Below are 18147 nucleotides of genomic sequence, written 5' to 3'. Positions count from 1 at the left end.
TCAGCTGTATATGTTCTTGAGCAAGGGGCAGCAGAAAACCACTGTGCTCTGAAAGAGCACCTCTGAAGTGAGGGGCTGCATGGAAGTGTGGTTCCCTGGTGTAGACCTGGGTCCCAGCTGTGCAAAGGTTCTTCTTTGCAGAGATGCAGGGGGAACTGAGCAAGGGGAAGCTCAGGGCAGGGTCAGGGGAGCAGCTTGGTTCCCCTTGCAGAAATGCATCATCTCCTGAAAATGCTGTGTGCCCAGTAGGGAGCTCCCCAAAACTGTGGCTTCGTATTTGCCCCTCCAGCCCCGTGCTCTTCTCCCTGAGGATCTGGACCAAGCAAAGTGTCTGGGGAGCGATTTCAGCTTTGTTTGCCTGTGAGGGATTAACTGGAGTTCTCAACCCTGGCAGCTGAGGAAGGAATTGCCATTTCAGGTGGGTTGTGGTAAGAAACGCAGAGAAAACCATGAATGCAATGCTGTCCATGTGTCACTCTGTACTTTATTATAACTCTGGAGAGCAGGTGTTCTGGTTACATAGATGCTACAGTCATTGTCTACCCTACAGAAACATGGAAATGCTGCGATGCACTCAATGGAGATGCACCATGAGACTGATAACAGCTCCTGTGAACTCAGGTGGGGCTACATGGCAGTGATTGAGGTCAGAGCCTGGCCTCATGAAGGAAAATACTGCAGGGCTCTGCCTGTGTCAGTGTGTACAGCAGTGCCTGTACTGAGGCCAGGACTGCAGCTATAGAGTTGGCCCCAGGAGCTTTGGTGCAACGTAGCTGGTGTGCATCAGCTGGAGTCAGCCAGGTAAGATAAAAGCCACTACAGAAGTGCAATAAATACAAAGACAAGTCCTGCTTGTTTTAGTTAGATGGGAACCAGAGACTATCCCATTTCTAGGACCTAGCACCATTACATGTGAAGTCTGGAGTGCCTTTAGGGGCAATAGGCAGAGATGCTCTCTGTTAGAAAGAGGTGGCTTATCAAAATAAAAGCTGAAGGAGTTTTAGCTTTAGTGGCATGGGAAAGAATGAGGGGCCACCCAAAAGGCAGTAAAATTGGTTAAATGCTCTGAAGTAGGCAAGGATTCCAAAATAGAGCCAGCATGTTCGTCAGCAGACATGCAAATATGGATGTCACAAATTCATCTGGCTCAGGTTGATTAGCCCACATCTCCCCCAGCTCTACTTAGAAGGCTTGGAGCTGCCTTCCATTGAAAGCCACATCAGTGAGCACCTCTTGGACATGCACAGAACAGAGACAGATCAGAAAGAACGGTTTTGTAATACTGGTAAAGTGGCTGGGCTGATGGCTACTGTGTTAAGAGCTTGTGTAATAATACTTTCCCCTCCTGGCAAGCTCCTATAGATAGATCTCAACGGTTATGAATGCAGATCCTCTCTGGAAACAGACCTAGAGAGGAAGATGTCAGTATGGTTCCATACAGGAGAGGTTCTAAAACCTTGGGTTGATTTTTGCTTGTAACTGGTAACAGAGATGTTAACTGGGATGCTGTGAAGATAAAAGGGACAGCATGGAGTGGATTCCCATCCTTCAGCCCTTGGACATTGGCTTGAGTTCGGGAGAAAGTGCTCTGGCCCCATTTGCCTCCAGGTGCCATTGGGTCTGGTTTGTGCTGCAGGGCTCCATTTCTCCTAGGAGCATTCTTCAGTGAGCAGGGAGCTGAGCTTTGACCGGGCACTGCAGCTATAGGGATCTGCTTCAGGTGCTGCCAGGTTGTCACTGTGGCTTCTGGAGAGCAGAGATTTTGTGCAGCCTCCGTTCAGCTTCATCTCACCATTGGCACTGCCTGTTCCCCTGGCAAACAGCTTGGAGTTCCTTAAGGTGCTGGCAGAAACTGCTGGGTGGGGAAAGATAAGAAGGGGTGAGCTTAGAAATGTTTTATTTATGCTTCATTTCACCATTTTGTGTGAATAAAACCACTTACGGTGCTTTGGTCTGGAGTGGACGGTGCTGATGACTGTGGGTATCGGTGACTCCATGCTGTGAACATAAGGAGAGAACGTGAAGATGTGTGTTAATATCTGCAGTTCCAGAAAGGTATGGAGGGCTGGAGTTTGGCTCATGAGAGCTGGGCTGCATGGGCAGAGTTAAGTGCTTGGTTGGGTTGGAAGGCTGACTCAACAGCACCTGGACAAAGCAGTGTAGAGAAGTGCTGGTGCTTTTCAGTCTGAAGGCTTTAAGGCAAAGTTCAGAGCAAGAGACAGGGCTGAGCTGTATGGGGACTTCTGGGATTTGCTCTTTCTTTAATCAATCCTTCAATACCAGACTCAAAGCATGGGGTGTCTGCTTTCTCCCTAGGTGTTTGTGTGCATCCCTCCCACTGCTCAGGTGCAGAGAGGCCCACCTCACCTGCTTTCCTCTCCTTCCACCAGCTTCCTGTAAGTGAGGATCTCCAAATCCAGGGCGAGCTTGATGTTCATCAGCTCCTGATACTCTTTCACCAGGTGAGCCATATCCTCCTTGCTCTTCTGTAGGGCTTCTTCTAGCTTGACCAGTTTGGCTTTGGCATCCTTGAGGGCCGTCTCACCATGCTCTCCTGCTTCTTTGATATTCTCCTCTAAGTACAGGCACTGGTGTTACGAAAGGAGAGAAAGTAACAGAAGTGTTAGATGTGTTGTAGTTTCAGATCTGCCTGTCAGAGCTTTGTCACCCATCCCAGGACGCACCTGGCTTTTTTGGGACACGATGCAGGACCTCAGCTTCTGGATTTGGATGTTCAGGTCTGCAATCTCCCGTCGGCTGTCAAGGAGGTGACCCCCATAGGTGGCTGATTGGGTGTTCCCTTCATTCAGCTGCAGGGTAGATGGAAGCACATGTTATCTCTTGCTCCTTTGCTGTAGCAAAGGAATCTAGTAAGTTTCCCACTGCCCCTGGGGAGAAATGCCTAAATAGGGGAAGAAATAGCTGGTATGTGGAAGGGTTTAGGACTCGTTCTTATAGCGTCTTCTAGCTGTACTGTAGGCATGGAACACACTGTCCATTGGTTTCACCACATTCTTGCTTGCTCTGTTTGGAGGAGGTACCAGAGGAAAATAATTTGCATCCTAAGTGGGCCAAGTTACCACTAGACAATGATCTTGCCTTCCTCAGTTGGCAGTGTGGAGAGCCTCAGGCTGTGAAACTCCTGATTTACACACATGAGTTAGAAGGGACTGATCTAGGTTAGCACCCTGTCCCTCCTTCCATTCCCAGGTGTAGTTTGTCTCTCCACATCTTGCTGAGTCTTGTAGTTTCTTTTTCCCTCTTCTCTCCCTCCTCTCCCCATACCAATCAGATAAGGGGACATACCTTCCTCCTGGTAAGTGCTTCAGCCTCCTCCCAGCTCCGAAGAGCCAGGGCTTCATACTGAGACCTCACTTCTTCCACAATCCTGCTCAGGTCAAGCTTGCACGTGTTGTCAATTCCCAGTACAACAGAAATGTCCTTAATTTCTGTCAGCAGCTCCTCGAGTTCCTGAATAGCAGAGAATAGAGATATCAAGTGTTGAACAAAGCTACTTGCCACAAGAGAGCTGAACTCTGGCACATCTGATGTCCTGAGCCAGGCAAAGCGTCTTCCTGATATGCAGTGTGTGGATGGGTAGACTTTGTAGGTTTTTATTCTCTTAAATTCTGAATCTGGTATTTTTTCCCCCCATAAACTCAGGCTCAGGCTATAGTATGGATTTAGGACCTCTGGGTAACATATGTTACTTGTCCAACAAAATGGTGTTTTTGCACTTCATCAAAAGCAGGTGAGTTGCAGGTGATGCTTCAGTATCTATTGATGTTCAGATGGTGGGCATATCTGTGCAGGGCAAGAAACCAAGAAACAGGGTGTTGTTAGTGGTTCTGCAGCTAGTGCTTCCATAAAGATGCCTTTACTCAGCTCTGCTTCAGTATCTACACAGGTAGGGGCTGCCACTTCTGTTGTTACAGTCTGCTTTGTGTCTAGGAAGATAAGGGAGAATGAAGACCCTTCTCTAAACACATCCATGGTCGGCAGAGCTGCTTCTGTATGCTGGAGAAACTCAAACCAGCCCTGGGGGGTGAGAAACAGGCATGCACAAGCTGCACTATCACTGACTCGAGTATTTATTCTTGATAGCTGACTCGGTCACAAAAGGAGTCAGACAATGATGAATGCAGTGAACCTAAAAAAGACCCTTCATCTATGCCAGTAAACTGCTCTGCTGGGTAGTTTGTATCCTGACAAGACAGGACCTGATGCATTGCACCAAGCAGATACTGTACACGTTCACTTGGCAGCTCCCCCAACCTCAGACTGCTCCAGCAAAGGTTCACTTCTATCAGTTTCTCTGCAGTTTCTTCTGATTTGCACCAGTGTGAATGGGAGCAGCATACATCTCTCCCCATCTTTGCTTTCATCTCAGTGTTTTTTGTTGTTCCCTTTTGTACAGCTGCCTCTAATCTCTTAGAGAAACACCTGTATGCCTTGTTTGCCTTCCCTTCCCCTGACTGGGAAATAAAGAGCCTGATGTGGTGACTCATGAGGAAAAGGTACCCCACTGATCTAAAGAGAATGGGATTATCAGGGCACTTGTTCCTAGCTGTTATTAAATCCTTGTGCTTCCTTGTTAATGTTTGAGCATGGCAATAGCTATGTGAGAAAACTTGTGTGTTGCAAGTACTCTGCTAAAAAGAAAAGGGGAGAGAAGATAAAGAGGACCAAAGCTGGGGTGGTTTTCTGATTCATACTGGCATGCTGTGAGCAAATCTGTCCCACAGTTCCCCCTGCATTTGCCCCTCTGCTGGGTATGCATGCCCATGCATTGATGGCAGTCAGAGCAATTGGTGCAGGTGAGGAAATGAGTGAAAACCAGCTTTGGAGGAGAGGGTGGGAGAGGTGGGAGGTGATTTCTTTGCATGGAGGATGTGTTAAGAAATAGTGCAGACTGCTGCTAAGAACAGCAACGTAGGACCTAGAAGAAATCAGACCTGGAAGATGGAAGCATACTGGCATTCTGTGTAGGATCTGATATGCCTCTGCTCCTGAAAACTGCTTTGCACCAGGAGTGATCATTTTAGAGAAATTCAGGCCTCATGCTTAGATGTGTTCTAGCACAGTTCTGTTAGTGGGCAGGTCATTCTGCTCCTCCCTGCCTCAGTTTCTCCACAAAAGGCAGTAGCACTCCTCTGCCAAGCATTCTCATTGTTTGTATTGGTAGAATTCTGACAAATCGTTAGTATTCCCCAAACACTGCCAAGCCTGCTTGGTAGCATTTTACAGGCTCTGAGTAAGTGGCTGAAATCACATTGCTGTGTTTGAGGAGATGCAGGCATGCTGCACCCTATGGGCTTATTTAGATGCAGTATCCTTCCTCCCCTTGGTGAAGTAATCTCTCTCAGTTTGGTGCAAATTGGGAACAAAGCCCTCTCTGTATTGGAGCTGTCTGCAAAAAAAAAAAAAAAAAAAAAAAAAAGCCTTTCTTTGTTTGGTCTTGCCTGTGTGCCAAGGCCACCCTCCCAGCTGTATTTCTACCTGCTCATAGATGGTTTTCTTCAGGTCCATCAGCTCTTGGAGCCCGCTGAGTTTCACCTCTAGCTCCGTTCTGTGCAAGGTACTGGCATCTAAATCCTGCAAAAGGTGTATTAACAAACAGTTGGAGTGTATTAATGAATAACTGGAGAAGTCCTTGCTGCTGCCCCATCATCTTCAGCAAGCATTCTGCCTGCTGTGTAGTGCCTGGCACTCACAGAGCTGCTCTACGAGCACAGAAGCTCCTATGTGATTTAGCTCTGAACTCTTTGTTTCTGTGGTTGTTTTGGCTTTTTCTTTTTTTTTTTTCCCCTTAGGTGAGAGCTTAGGTGGAAGTCTGCAATGGAAGGGTGGAGAAGGAAACAGGCAGGGCTGGTCCATACCCACTCATCTTTTGTTCACCACAGAAAGCAGGGGTTATTGAAAACTGATGCTGTCCACAGAAGTCACCAGAACTGCCCCTACTGGCTGATGGCTGCGTCAGGGAAAACATGCAATTAGCCGTAATGATCATTTGTGGAGAACATTTCCTCTGCCTAATAATATCCTGCATTCCTACACCTTGGATTATTATTTTTTTTTTAATATAAAGACCGTGCACAAAGCCTTCCATTTGAGCTGATATTCAAATGCAGCTCCTCCTGGGACGGGATGTTTGTGCAGGGTGTGGCCGTGCAATGTTTTGTGGAAACAAAAGCAAACACATTTATCAATTTCCAGCCTTTCCCAACCTGTGCTGTCATTCAGAGGGAATGCACAAAGGAGGAGGAGAGGCATTGCCTTGCAGGGTTCTGAGGTGCCGTGTGGCTCTGCCTGACCCCTGTGCTCCTGCCATCAGCCATGGGGCTTTTCTATAACCACAAGTGGCCCAGATTCTCTTATACTCTCCCTGTTGAAATGGTGACCTTGTTCACCACGCTGCTGTCTTTCTCAAGGCCTTACTACCCTACAAAACCTCTGTGATACGAGGGCTCTCGTGCTTCTGGGCAGCTCTGGACTCTCCTGGCTGATCCTGGACCACACTGCCTCTCTCAGGCTGTTCTGTGACTGCAGGGCTGATGTACAGACCATACAGATGCAAAGCTCCTCTTGTCACTCACCTTCTTGAGCTCCATGAAGGTGTATTCCATGCCGCTGCAGAGGCGAATCTCATCCTCGTATCTAAAGAGAGGGGGGGAAAAAAGCAGTCAGAAATTGCACAAGCCAGTCAGATGCTTCAGGTTGTCTTGCTGGCCCCCAAAAAAGCATTGGCATATAGGCTTTCTGCTTTTACCATCTCGTCCCACCTCCTTCAGAAGGTGTGAGATATCTTAGGTGTGAACATCTGGACAAGAGAGAGGGCAACAAGCTCCCACCTGCCAGCTAACACCATTAGCACCTTCAGCCTGAAAAACCCCAGAGTACAGAGCAGGTAGCTTTAACACTAATTTAATTTGAGGGCTGAGCAACCTCAGGATACCTCACATTCACCACAGAGAGAGAGCAGGCACTGTGAATTGAGGTATGGTGGATTGTTCTTGGGGAATTGTTCTCAGTGAAGCCCAGATTCTCACCCCAACTCTTTTTTTCTCTTTCAGATATCCTCAGCATTTCCAGTGTCTGAAAAGCTTCTCAAAGGAGGAAGCTTTGGATTGTGTAAAATCAAGAAAACAAACAAACCAAGGAAATAGACTGCATTATGGCCTAACTTAAATCTTAAGCACACTTTATGAAGGAACAGAGGACGTGGCAAAGCATTTCATTGAAAACATTGCCCACAGAGCAAAAGGTAACAAAAACCAGATGGGACAGGGTGGAGTGCTAATATCCAGCAAAGGAACCAACCCTGGAGGTGTTTAGAAACAGGTCTGATAAGGACTAGGACAGCAAAGATTTGGTCCAAGGGCAAGCATGTTTCCTAAAGGAGAACAGAGCCAGGAGGGTAGTTTAGGGAATACCAGCCCTTTGGGACACAGAGTCTCTTTTGGGCTAGATCTGTGACCAGCAGCTTGGTTGACTGGCTGTCCAGATACCAGGAATTTTGTGTGATGGGTGCAGGGTGCACTATAGGAATGCTGGTTCTGCTGAAATGGAGGAGGTGGTTCTCTTAGAGAAGCCTTAGCTTCCCTGCTCTTCTGTGACACCTCCAGCTCCTCTTACCCAGATGTGCTCAGAGCGTTTCCAGGCTGGGAATTAAATCTTTGAGTGCTGCTTATAGATGTCATCAAATTGGTATGGGGAAGGCTGAGACATTTAGGAATCAGGTGAAATGGCATCTCCTAACAGAGAGATGATAATGAAATCAGGAATGGCAGCCATTCCATGGGCAGACAGAGATGGGACAAGGGAGGATGAGATAGGATATAGGGGGGGAAATTCTTTACTCAAAAGAGAGTGAAGCCCTGGCAGTGCTGCCCGGAGAAGGGTAGGTGCCCCATCCCTGAAGGGGCTCAGTGCCATGGATGGGTCCCTGGGCAGCTGATGGAGAGGTGGGAGCAGCCCAGGGCAGGGAGTGGGGCTGGGGGAGGCTTGGAGTCCCTTCCAACCCAAACCATTCTATGATTCTATGCTTGATTCTGTTCTTTGGCGGTCAGGTGTGCATCGCTCCAGTTAGAAGTGAGCCTTCTCTGCTGCTTCCTTACCAGAAAGAGGGGCTGAGCCTGGGGGCAGAAGGAGGAACAAGCATTGGAAATGCAGCCAGGAGATTGCTTTGCAGGGCAAAAGGGATACATCCTGTCCAGGAGCTGATCCTTAATATCAGAAACATCTCCCTTGAACTGTTGCTTTCTCCACAGAGGGGACAAAGGGCACAGAAGGATCTGACTGTCACAGGTCCTACAGCTGGGCACTTCTGAGGTTCCCCTTAGGTACCCCATGGCGTTAAACTCACCCTCTCTTTGCCTGTTCTTATAAGGCTAGGCAGCTAGCAAGATTTACCTGTCTGGTTTTTCTGCTCTATAGCTGGAATGTTAGCTGTGTTGCCAGTAACTATGTACCGAGCTTAATTACAGCCTGCCACTCTTCCTTCATCCTCATTGCATCTCAGCCCAATCCCAGTCTGTCCCAGCCTGCCAAAGCAGCTTCAACGCATTGCCAGGCGCTGACATAATCTCCCGTGTGGAGCAAACAACGCTCCTGACTGAAAGGGGAGCAGGCCAAGCCAGCCCGACGCGCTCACCGCATGGCTCCAGAGGGACCTGGCAGCCAGGAGGTGACTCACATGGAGATGGAGCCTTCTACAAACACATCACAGCATTTATCTCCTTCAAGGTAATCCTCGAGCAATCATGCATAAAGGTATAAATCCATCCTATCTCGCTTTAACAGCACTTGAGATGGGCGTCTGGTCGCCTTGGGCTCCTTCTGGAGTCAGTAGAACAAAATCAGAGTTGAGCTGAATCTCAGGCAGGCTACATGCCTCTCTGGATGTACCTTCAAGGCTATCTTAGGGTAAAGATACAGTGGTGGGATGGATCTGAGCCCAGCAGCATGGGGCTACATCAGTGTGTCTCCTGCAGAGCAAGGAAATGGGGTAGGGAGCAGCTGAAAGCCAGCTGTAAAGATGGAAGGTGGAGGAGTGCTGACTGACATTGTTCAGGGGGAAAACCTGGTTATCACAAACTCTGGCTTTTAGATCTGGCCCCCCTGAATGTTGTTAACTCTGTATTTTCCTGCAGTATTTCTCCAGTCCCACCCCAGAGTTGCTCAGCACATGCAAAAATTCTGTGCCTTCTCATTCAAATGGATTTTTGCATGTGCAAATTGCACATGGGGAGCTGAAGCAAACTCTGGGCAGTCACCCCCACCTGAGCACGTTTCAGTTTTGGCATGATTTCCTAAAGAAGCAGCATTTGAGACCCTGTGTCAGATTTTAACCCTCTCCCTTGTCCCCTCTCCATCCTCTTCTGCCTTTGAAACCATGACAACAGATAGCAGCACTGCTCAATGGCAACCAAAGGAGTTTGGAAGAAGTGGAAGCATCCCAGCTAGCTAAGTCTCCTGTGTATTTTTTGCAAAGCTGTCCCTGAACAGAGGGAGAAAAAGACAAATTGGAGTCTTTCTGAGGATGCTAACAGGCAGATTTTACACATGAGCTGTTGGGCAGCAGCTTGCTTGCCACTGAGCCACTGAGCGCACAGTGCTCTATGGAGGTGCCACAGCAAGGACAAGTGGATACCCATTTAAAACTGGTAGTGGAATTCCTGCCTTTTGCTTCTCCCAAAATATTTCCCCTGGGAAAATAAACCTCTACGGGAGCTGGAAACCTCCAAAATTTGCATGGATTAAGCAGCCCATTTACTCCAGAGAAAAAAACAATGGGGCAGAGGCGGTCTTCTTGACTTGCAGGACTCAACAGAGCTGGTGTGGGTTAGCATGGGGCTGGAGCATTGCCCTGGGAAGCTCAGCAGAAGTAGCAGTGCTCTCCCCACGGATCACCAATGGCTGAAGGCAGCACGGTGGGCTTTTGCTGTGGCAGAAATCCACCTGGATTTCTGCTGCCTGATAATACTGTGTTTGCATGCTGTGTTTTTATCCCGTGTGCTGGGTGGGATGTGGGCCCTGTTCCTCAAAGCATTTATGATTTCTGAATTTCTAGCACCGTAGCATCTCTGCCTCTTCTGCTCCTCTGTCCAACTAGGCTTAAACTGCTCAAGATTGAACACTGGGGGAAATACACAGCCTGTTTGCTGTGTATCCTCTACCCTTAAGAAATCAGGTTGAGAAATAACAATATTAAGTCCCAGATGTGGGCAATTAGTAAGTTAATTTGAGTACAAATAGAAGTACAAACTGGGAGAGCAGATGGATGTGGCTGATCTGATGTCTCTCCACAAGCCCGCCTATTTTCCTGACTTATGGAATAAGCCAAGAGTTGTCTTCTGTCAGTACAGAGCCATTGCTTCCTGGGGATGTGCAAGGAGGAGCAGGAGCTCCAGAGAGGTATGGAGGTCTTAAAACCTTTTAGGATAGGAAGTAAATGGTACAATCCCTATAAGGTCTTTGATCCAAGTCTAGGGCTGCTGTCTGTCAGCAAAGCAAGTGATTCCAGGTCTTTAAGTGAAACCAACATCTCAAAGCAGGCACACTCACCACGAGGAATTTAGGGATTTGCAGTGCACCAGTTCTAGAAGGAGGCTGAGCATAAACGCTTTCAGCATAAGGTCAGGAACCAAACTCCTAACTCCATGCCCTGCTCTGCCATCAGTTTGAGTAAATTTAACTGCTGCCCTGTTCTATCTGTCCATACCTCAATACATTTTGTGTTTTTTTTTTTTTCAAGTATTTGACAGTTACCCTCGAATTCAGGCTCTGAAAATAACTGGACCTTGACTTTACCCCTTTCACTTCCAACAATATCCATAACAATGGGTTGAACTGAAGATATTTTGCAATTCTTTCCCCCCCCATGCCTCAATGCTTCTGAATACCTTTATGGAGGTATCAGTCTTTCCCCTGATCTGCAGAGCCTGCAAAGATCACTGAGATCCTTGGGCTAAGCTCTCTGGAGAAGGGTGCTGCCATTATTCACACATCACATCGTGCATCAGGAAGAGGTGTGGGCTGTTATTTCAGATGTCTGTCAATGCCAGCAGAGGGGTGGCCCTTAGCTTTGTTGTTCTGTTTTGACAGTGCCCACAGGTGGGTCCTCCTCACTGCAAATTAGCATGAAAGTGCCAGAGATCCTGTATAGGCAAATGGGTGTAACTGGAAGGGAAAGTATCTAATTGTGGATTCATCTGTGTGGTATGCAAATAACACCGATAATAAGGAAAGCATTGTTTTCTTAAATGAGCCGTGGTGCATCTCAGATGTTATCTGAGGATCTCAAAGCTGTTGACAAAAGCAGCAATAAGCCCTCTGCAGCCAGTCCTCTCAAACTATCATCTGCCTCAATAAGTTCTATCCAGATGTTTAGGTTAGGGTTAGGTTAGAATTTAACCTTTTGGTGAAAACAGAACTTTGCTTTAATTTCTGGAGGGGGGAGGAGGAAAAGAGAGGCAGTTTGTTAATGCTAAGGGGCCCAAATCCGTAGATTGGTCTGGGGAGAAAGCTTTGGTTTGTGATAACAGTGTGGAGAAAAACTAATTCTTTGTTTTATTGGCTATCATTCCTGGTAGCATTGTTTCCTGTGCTCTGACCTCAGATGCCCCCATACTTTCTATAGGTTACTTTCATCTCTAGTTAGGTAGAGGGTAGGAAACCAAATATGGTTCTTCTCAAATATGCTGTCCTCTTTTTCTCTGGGAATAGCTTTCAATCAGTGCCACACTGCTCCTTGTCCCACAGCTTAACCAGCATCTTGCAAACATTCCCCCCTCATACATGGAGCCACATCGGACACCTACTTGCTTCGGAAGTTATCCATGGTGCTCAGGACCTCTGTCAACTCCGACTCGAGATTTTCTTGCTCGTAGTTGAGTGCCTGCATCTCTTGATTCATTTTGCTCATGTACTGATCGTAGATGGCCTTCATGTCTGATTCGGAGTGGGAATTGTCTTGATCCTTCAGGAAGTTCCACCGTGTCGTCAGGATCTTGTTCTGTTGCTCCAAGCATTGGACCTGATAAAGAGATTGCAGAGACCTCAGTAATTCTGACAGCACAGCAAAATGCCTCCGGTTTGGAGACCTCTGCAGCACTGAAATGTTGCTGGGCTTAGCTGAAATCTCCAGGTAAGAGCAAGAAATCCTCTGAAGATCCAGGGCAGAGGATGAATATAGGGGCTACAGAGGTTTTATGCATTTCATGCTGCTTAATTTCTTAACAGATCACATTCATGTGAAAGTGAAAAAGCATCTCAAGTCACTGAAAAAATAAAAACTGATCTATGCTGGTCCCCTTTGCCTCCAACCATATTGAAATAAAGGCCAAAAACCCACCAAGACTCATGCCCAGATGCCTGGGGTGAACTGAATTCTGATTTACTGCCTCAGAGTGGCACAAATCACTCCCCTCTAATCTGCAGGATTGCACCACGGTGAATCCTGAGCAATGAATCAGAGTCTTGGTTTGTATTGCAAAGCAGTGTAGATGAGAACTATGGGAGCTCTACAGAATAACTGAAATAATTAGGCTCCGTGTGAGGTCTCAGAGTCCCTATCTGCTAAGAGAGTATACGATGCGTTCTCATCCACCCACGATCCAAATCTGACACTCTTCTTTCCTGATGCTCTCCATTCTGAAGAATAATGCTGAGCGTTCAACAGTTTTCACATTCAAAGCTCTTGACTAATGTTAATTAATTATTTAATCATCACCCCTCCTCGTTGCTCTGTGAGGGAAACCAAACTCCCTCCGTCACATTTTGGCTGTGAGCTCCAAGCTGTCAATTGCCTTAACTCTGTCCTGGAGATGATTCAATGCTGACATGAGTTCATCTGTGCTACGAGGAAGATGCAGCATCACCTATACACTATATAGTGAGAAATGGGATACAAGGGCTATCAGGCCTCGATTTCTTCCTTGGACTTCAGTTTTGGCCAGGAAAACAGCAGTGAATCAGTGAGACAGAATGCTCAGGTTTGAGCACTGCACAAATATGGAGGGGAGAGACAGCATCATTCCCAGCTTCTCATCTGAGCAGAGGGCAGCCAGGTAAAGCAGCAGTGCTCAGATGCTTATAGTTGGGGGTGTGTGTGTGTTAAAGTCTTCCAAGTCTTGCTGTTGGAGACCTACTCCTTCCTTACAGCATAACACGTGTCCATAGATATCAAGTTGGCAGTGGAGTTTGTTGACTGGCTGCATTGTCCTGGCACAAAAACAGCATCGTGCTGTGTGTGCGCATGCGTGAGGCCAGGCAGCTCAGTGGCATGAGGAAGTGGCCACTGGGGCTACCAGTAACCAATTGGGCCATTTGTTCTCTCCATCTGAGGCATCTTCAGGATTGCACAACGGGACTGTGGTCAGCGGGGCTGGGATCAAACTGTGGGGTTGGATGTAGAGAACAGCCTCTCATTTTATGGCAGCTTTCTCATTCACTGCTAGGATAGTCAGTCTTTGCACTGGCTGCTGATCCAAGTCTCTCCCTGACCCTCAAACGAAGTCTTTGTTCCTGACCTCGCTTCTGATGGTTTGTTGCTCTTTTTTCTCTACCTAAATCTCTAGTTTTTACCCCGTTCCCAAACCATACCCATCCACCAGGCTGAGCTGCTTTCATCCTGCCATCTTACACGGCATCCCTCTTCAGCAGAAATCCTTTGCAAAGTCACGAAACGAGAGCTTTGTAGCAGAATCACTCAAATCAAGCCTCATTTCCTGGAAGAATAAACACAGAAGTGACCAAAGCTTGGACCTTGGAGGCTTCTGCATCTGAGCTGCTCAGGGTGAAGGCAGAGCTTCAGGCAGGGATTCCATCACTTGGCTGTTGACTGTCTCCCACTTGCACAAATCTGGATCAGATGAAAAGGCAATAGTAGCAGATCTGGAACAGCCTGCTGGAAACCCATCAGCAGCGAACTCCTGCAGTTATTGTTGTCAATTATCCGAGGAATTAGCAACTTGGGCTTCAGACCATCTGAATTCCTGATTAAAAAGACAAGTTCTCTGCGACGAGGAAGTGTCATTAACTTTCTTCTGGAATGAAGGCCTGAGGCAGGTGGCTGAAATTTCCCACTTACGTACCACTTGAAGCTGCAGCCTTCAAAGCTAACTGCAGAAGCTGCAGGTGCTGAAGTCAAAGCCACTTAACTAAGGAGGGTTATTTGTATCTTCTGTCCATCAGGCCCTGTAATGCACACACTTATCAGCAGGTCACCAGGTTGAGTTTATCAGGAAATCTAGAGGCTGTCACTGCTTCCATCTTCATTTGTGTGGAACAGGCTGGTGCCTGTGGTCAGGCTCACGTACATTCTGTTACTGTGTGGTCGTCTCTCATCTCCCCTGCCCCCATCCTCTCACTCAAGGTCTGGTTTCTGAGCAGGGCTCAGTACACACACACACCCCTCAACCTCGTGTTCTGGGTGGTTGAAGGACCAGGGCAGTAGCACATGCAACACATCATTCTCCAGGTGATTTCCAAACCACTTGTTCTCCAAATCCAGGCCAAGATCAGTGCTTAGGAAAGCAGAGCTGCAGAGGCTGCTATGTTTCTCTGCGCAGGGTCAGCCCCCAGCACTGCTGTACACTGTTGGCACGTGGAGGTGTGGTGGGTGCACAGCTCTTCGTTGGGATGGATACTGGGGGAGGTGGACCCCTGCCCTCCTTTCCAGCATGAGGTCAGGTCCTTTTAGAGATTGACTTAAAGAAAATAGTACTGAAAAAAAAAAATAATAATAATCCCAAGCTGTAGTAGCTTGGCATTGAGTGCCGGTATTGTAGACTACAGTGAAGCAATCCTAGGAGATTACCATCTGTTTACAGAGCACCAGGGCTTTGCAGAAACCTGCCTTAGCTGGATGAGTTGTTTTCCTTTGAGAAAAATCTTCTGCCTTCTCATGGCTCTTTTAAGAGATGAAAGCGACACTTTCTTGGCTGAGCATGCAACCCCTCGTAGTGCAAACCGCAGAGGAGGGAGGTGGGTGGGGGGTATCCCTTGCCCACCATGCAGCTACAAAGATGATTTTCCAGCTGTCTCTCTGCAGCCAGTGAGGAATTTGAGCAGCCACTGTCGTCAGCGTTACTGCCCATGGCCGTATGTCCATTGCAGGACCAGGGCCTGCTCCATCCGTGTCCCTGCTGCCCAGGCAGGAAGGTCCCTGTCCCTGCTGTGCTGCCTAGGTTGACCAGCACAGGAGAGGCACGGGCTGCTGACCACAGCCATGGCCCAGCTTCACCTAGAGGTGATAGTAGCCCTCGTGCTAAGAGATAGCACTGAAGAAATATCTAATTGGGTAATTAAGTCTCACATTTGGAGCCTGGCGGTGGTTCACTGAAGGCCTTCATGAGCCTCATGGCAGTGTCTGCATCCATTTCCCCACCACCAGCATCCCCATCCCCACACCACAGCAGCTCCCCATACCTTCTCAATCAGGGTCACAAACTGGTTGTTGAGCAGCTTGATGTCCTCCTTCTCCTGCTCCCGCACAGCATGAAAGTCGGTGTCGATGTCAAGATGCACAGGAGCCAGGAGCCTGCCATCAATGGAGAGGTAAGAGGAACTCTGGTACCCACCATCTCCATGAAGGGCCCCACAGCTGGGGCTGCTCACACTGCTGGGACTGCAGCGGCCCAGGCTCTCCGGGGACGTGCTGCCTGCTCTGCCTTGGCTCATCCCTCCTGATGCCTCCCAGGAGCAGAGGGAGCCACTGCTGAAGGCTTTGCAGGGGTTAGTCATGCTCAGCTCGTGGCTCTGCTGTAGGGGAGGAGAAGGGAGGTAGAGAAAGAAAAAAGAAAAAAAAAAAAAAAAAAAGAAAAAGTGAAGTTTTCTTGCTGCTGCTGCTGCCTCAAAGGGAAGGAGAGCAGTGGCACGCTGAGCAGCTTGGGCAGCTAATTCCTGTCTCCTCAGCTCGTGGGTTGGCTAATAAATTACAAGCACCTGTTCTCCTATGTTCATTAAACGGAGGAGGGTGTAACCGTTGATGTAATCCAGATCAACCTGTTGGCTTCTCTTTTTTTTTTTTTTTTTTCCTCCCTCTCTCTGTACCCTCCTTTCTTCAGGAGCTTGTTTGTGTGGTGAAGGCATAGGCATTCACAGCAAAAACAAATCACTCCCAGGTAATTCGATGGGCCCTGAGCAGCTGCTTTCCTCGTCCTTAAATGGTGAAGAAAGCAAGCAAAGGAGCTCGGCTGCAGCAGGCAGGGAGTGCAGTGCTGAGTAGGGCTGCAGGCATGCACCTGGGTCATGGAGCCTGGGCTCAGCCCTCTTGGGTTTCCAGCCAAAGGAATTGTGGCTTTTTTTTTTTTTTCTAACAGAATGAAGGAGCTGAGGAAATCATAAAGGAAGGTTCTAAATTTGCTATGGGGGGGGGGGGGGTGTTTGAAGAATGCTTTTTGAGATCGTTGGGTTAGAGGTGCTCATGGTTGACCAGAGAGAAACTTCTGATGCTCTGAGCATTTGGAGATGGTGGGTCTGCTTTTGGGACCCCTTAGAGAGTTGAGGTTATTTGGTCTGACAGAAACGCAGGCATTCAGGGATCCAGATTGGATCCCAGAAGTGCCCGTGCCCCTCTGACACCTGCGTGTCCCAAAAGCCCTTTAAAAGCAAACTCAGGAGACACCAAAAACCACTTTCTTTTAATAAATTCTAGCCTGCCAAGGTGGCACGCCCTTAACTACTTGTTTGGACCTAGGAATAAACCAGCATTGGACACTGCTCTCCTGAAAGTGTTTTTCAGCTTTAACGCAGTTTTTCTCGTGTGAAAAACGAGGACAGAACGCCTACTTCTGCTTCCTTTGCTTTATTAACATGGTGGTGCTTTCAGAAAAGGGGATGGTCTTGGTCTTCTCTGGCCGAAAGGTGGAATTTCCATTCTGTGGGAAAGCTGCTGCTTTATGGTCTGGTTGGAAGGCGAGCTGGGAATTTCCCCACCGAGTGAAGTAGGAGAAAGCTTGGGTCTGTCACGGACTTGCTCCAACAAGAACCGTGTCTGATGGGGGTGTAGTTTCGGTCTTGTAGAAGACTTCATAACGAAGCTGACCCATTCCAGTAGGATTTAACCTTTCTTCAAGCACAGTTTTAGTATTTGGCCAAGGACAAAACGTCCTTTGCCTGGTGGCACGTCCATCTGACGCTTCCTTGGGTGATCCATTTGAGTATCGAGTCCCTCACTTGTGGATCCTTGTCAAAACTTCCCAGCTTAATCTTGAGGATTTTAAGGATTAGAAGGATGTTTATGGCTGGGAGGTGACAAAGCTTGTGGCTCTTGCAAGGTGAGGTGAGATATCTGCCTCATCACGGACTGCTTGTGGCTTTGCGGTTGCAGGCACATCGATGTTCCTGATTAGCATCAGGCCACAGGGTCACCTGGCAGGTTCTTTGTTTCATCTGCTGCTGAGCGCCGTTGTGCTGGCTCCTAGGAATGATCACTCCAAGGGAAGGAGATAGTTCCATTTGGTTTCATCTAATAGCGGCTAGGAGCTGGGCTGGATGCTAGCATGCTTCTGTTTTGCAGTATCCCAGGAAGGACTGCTGCAGAGGAAGCACTGCTGCTCATTGCATCAGCAGCCACATCTCCCTGAGCATCAGTTCCTACTGCTTTCTTCTACACGTATCAATTCTTTCTTTCCCCCATTATCTTTTCCTTGAAATGACATTTGTAACACTGGATCCAGCCTAAGAGTGTATCTACTTTGGTTGAAATGGCTTCACCCAGTGCAGAATGGAAGGGTTAGGAACCCAAACAAAACATTGTGACCAGATTTAATCGTAATACATTGTTTAGTGCCCAGCTTTCTGCATAGGGTTATGCACTGTATCCCTTATCCCCTCTGTCAGGTGTTGCTCAGCTGCTGAAGGATGCTGAAGGAAGATGGTTTAGGATTAAAGCTGACTTTACTGCTTGGGGAAGGTGAGGTGGAAAGCTATCTTCAGTGGCTGCAGTGGGGCCTTTCCATTCTGAGATGAGCATTAAAGCTCTGCCTCCTTCCAGAAGGATGGGTAGAGTTTGCCATAACCTTCTACAGCAAATGTTTGCTTTCTAACCTCTCTTTTCTAGGTCCCAAGCTCTTGTTGTCCCATCCTCTAGGCAATGGGGTGAGATGGAGACCCAAGCTTGCACCTTTATGGGGAGGCAGT

At 47.9% G+C, this 18147-nt stretch overlaps 1 protein-coding gene across 2 annotated transcripts; it reads right to left on the bottom strand.

Moving 5' to 3' along the window:
• Positions 1 to 464: 464 nt before the first annotated feature.
• On the bottom strand, positions 465 to 16157 carry LOC100545632 (keratin, type II cytoskeletal 80). 2 transcript variants are annotated; one of them, XM_085212460.1, is made up of 9 exons: positions 15433 to 16157; positions 11823 to 12037; positions 6597 to 6657; positions 5500 to 5595; positions 3307 to 3471; positions 2685 to 2810; positions 2368 to 2588; positions 1943 to 1998; positions 465 to 1855 (listed from the first exon to the last, which is right to left on the bottom strand). In XM_085212460.1, exons 1-9 carry the CDS (start codon positions 15745 to 15747, stop codon positions 1650 to 1652), a joined length of 1461 nt encoding a protein of 486 aa, XP_085068586.1. In that variant the 5' UTR covers positions 15748 to 16157; the 3' UTR covers positions 465 to 1649. The 2 variants fall into 2 exon arrangements, with proteins under 2 accessions (XP_085068586.1, XP_010708839.1); XM_010710537.4 differs by having other exon boundaries at positions 465 to 1852.
• Between the last annotated feature and the right edge of the window lie 1990 nt (positions 16158 to 18147).

Source organism: Meleagris gallopavo, chromosome 31 (assembly GCF_905368555.1).
Source record: "Meleagris gallopavo chromosome 31, MGAL_WU_HG_1.1, whole genome shotgun sequence".
Classification (NCBI taxonomy): domain Eukaryota; kingdom Metazoa; phylum Chordata; class Aves; order Galliformes; family Phasianidae; genus Meleagris; species Meleagris gallopavo.
The sequence above is the reverse complement of the archived record's forward strand: the minus strand, read 5'-3'. Positions and strand labels throughout refer to the sequence as shown.

Excerpts from the sequence above, each read along its gene's own strand:
- LOC100545632 (XM_085212460.1), bottom strand. The coding sequence starts at position 15,747 with ATGACTAACCCCTGCAAAGCCTTCAGCAGTGGCTCCCTCTGCTCCTGG. Across the intron at positions 6,658-11,822 it reads ATGGATAACTTCCGAAGCAA|ATACGAGGATGAGATTCGCC; the intron begins GTAGGTGTCCGA and ends CCCTCTCTTTAG. Across the intron at positions 3,472-5,499 it reads AGAAAACCATCTATGAGCAG|GAACTCGAGGAGCTGCTGAC; the intron begins GTAGAAATACAG and ends TCTGCTATTCAG.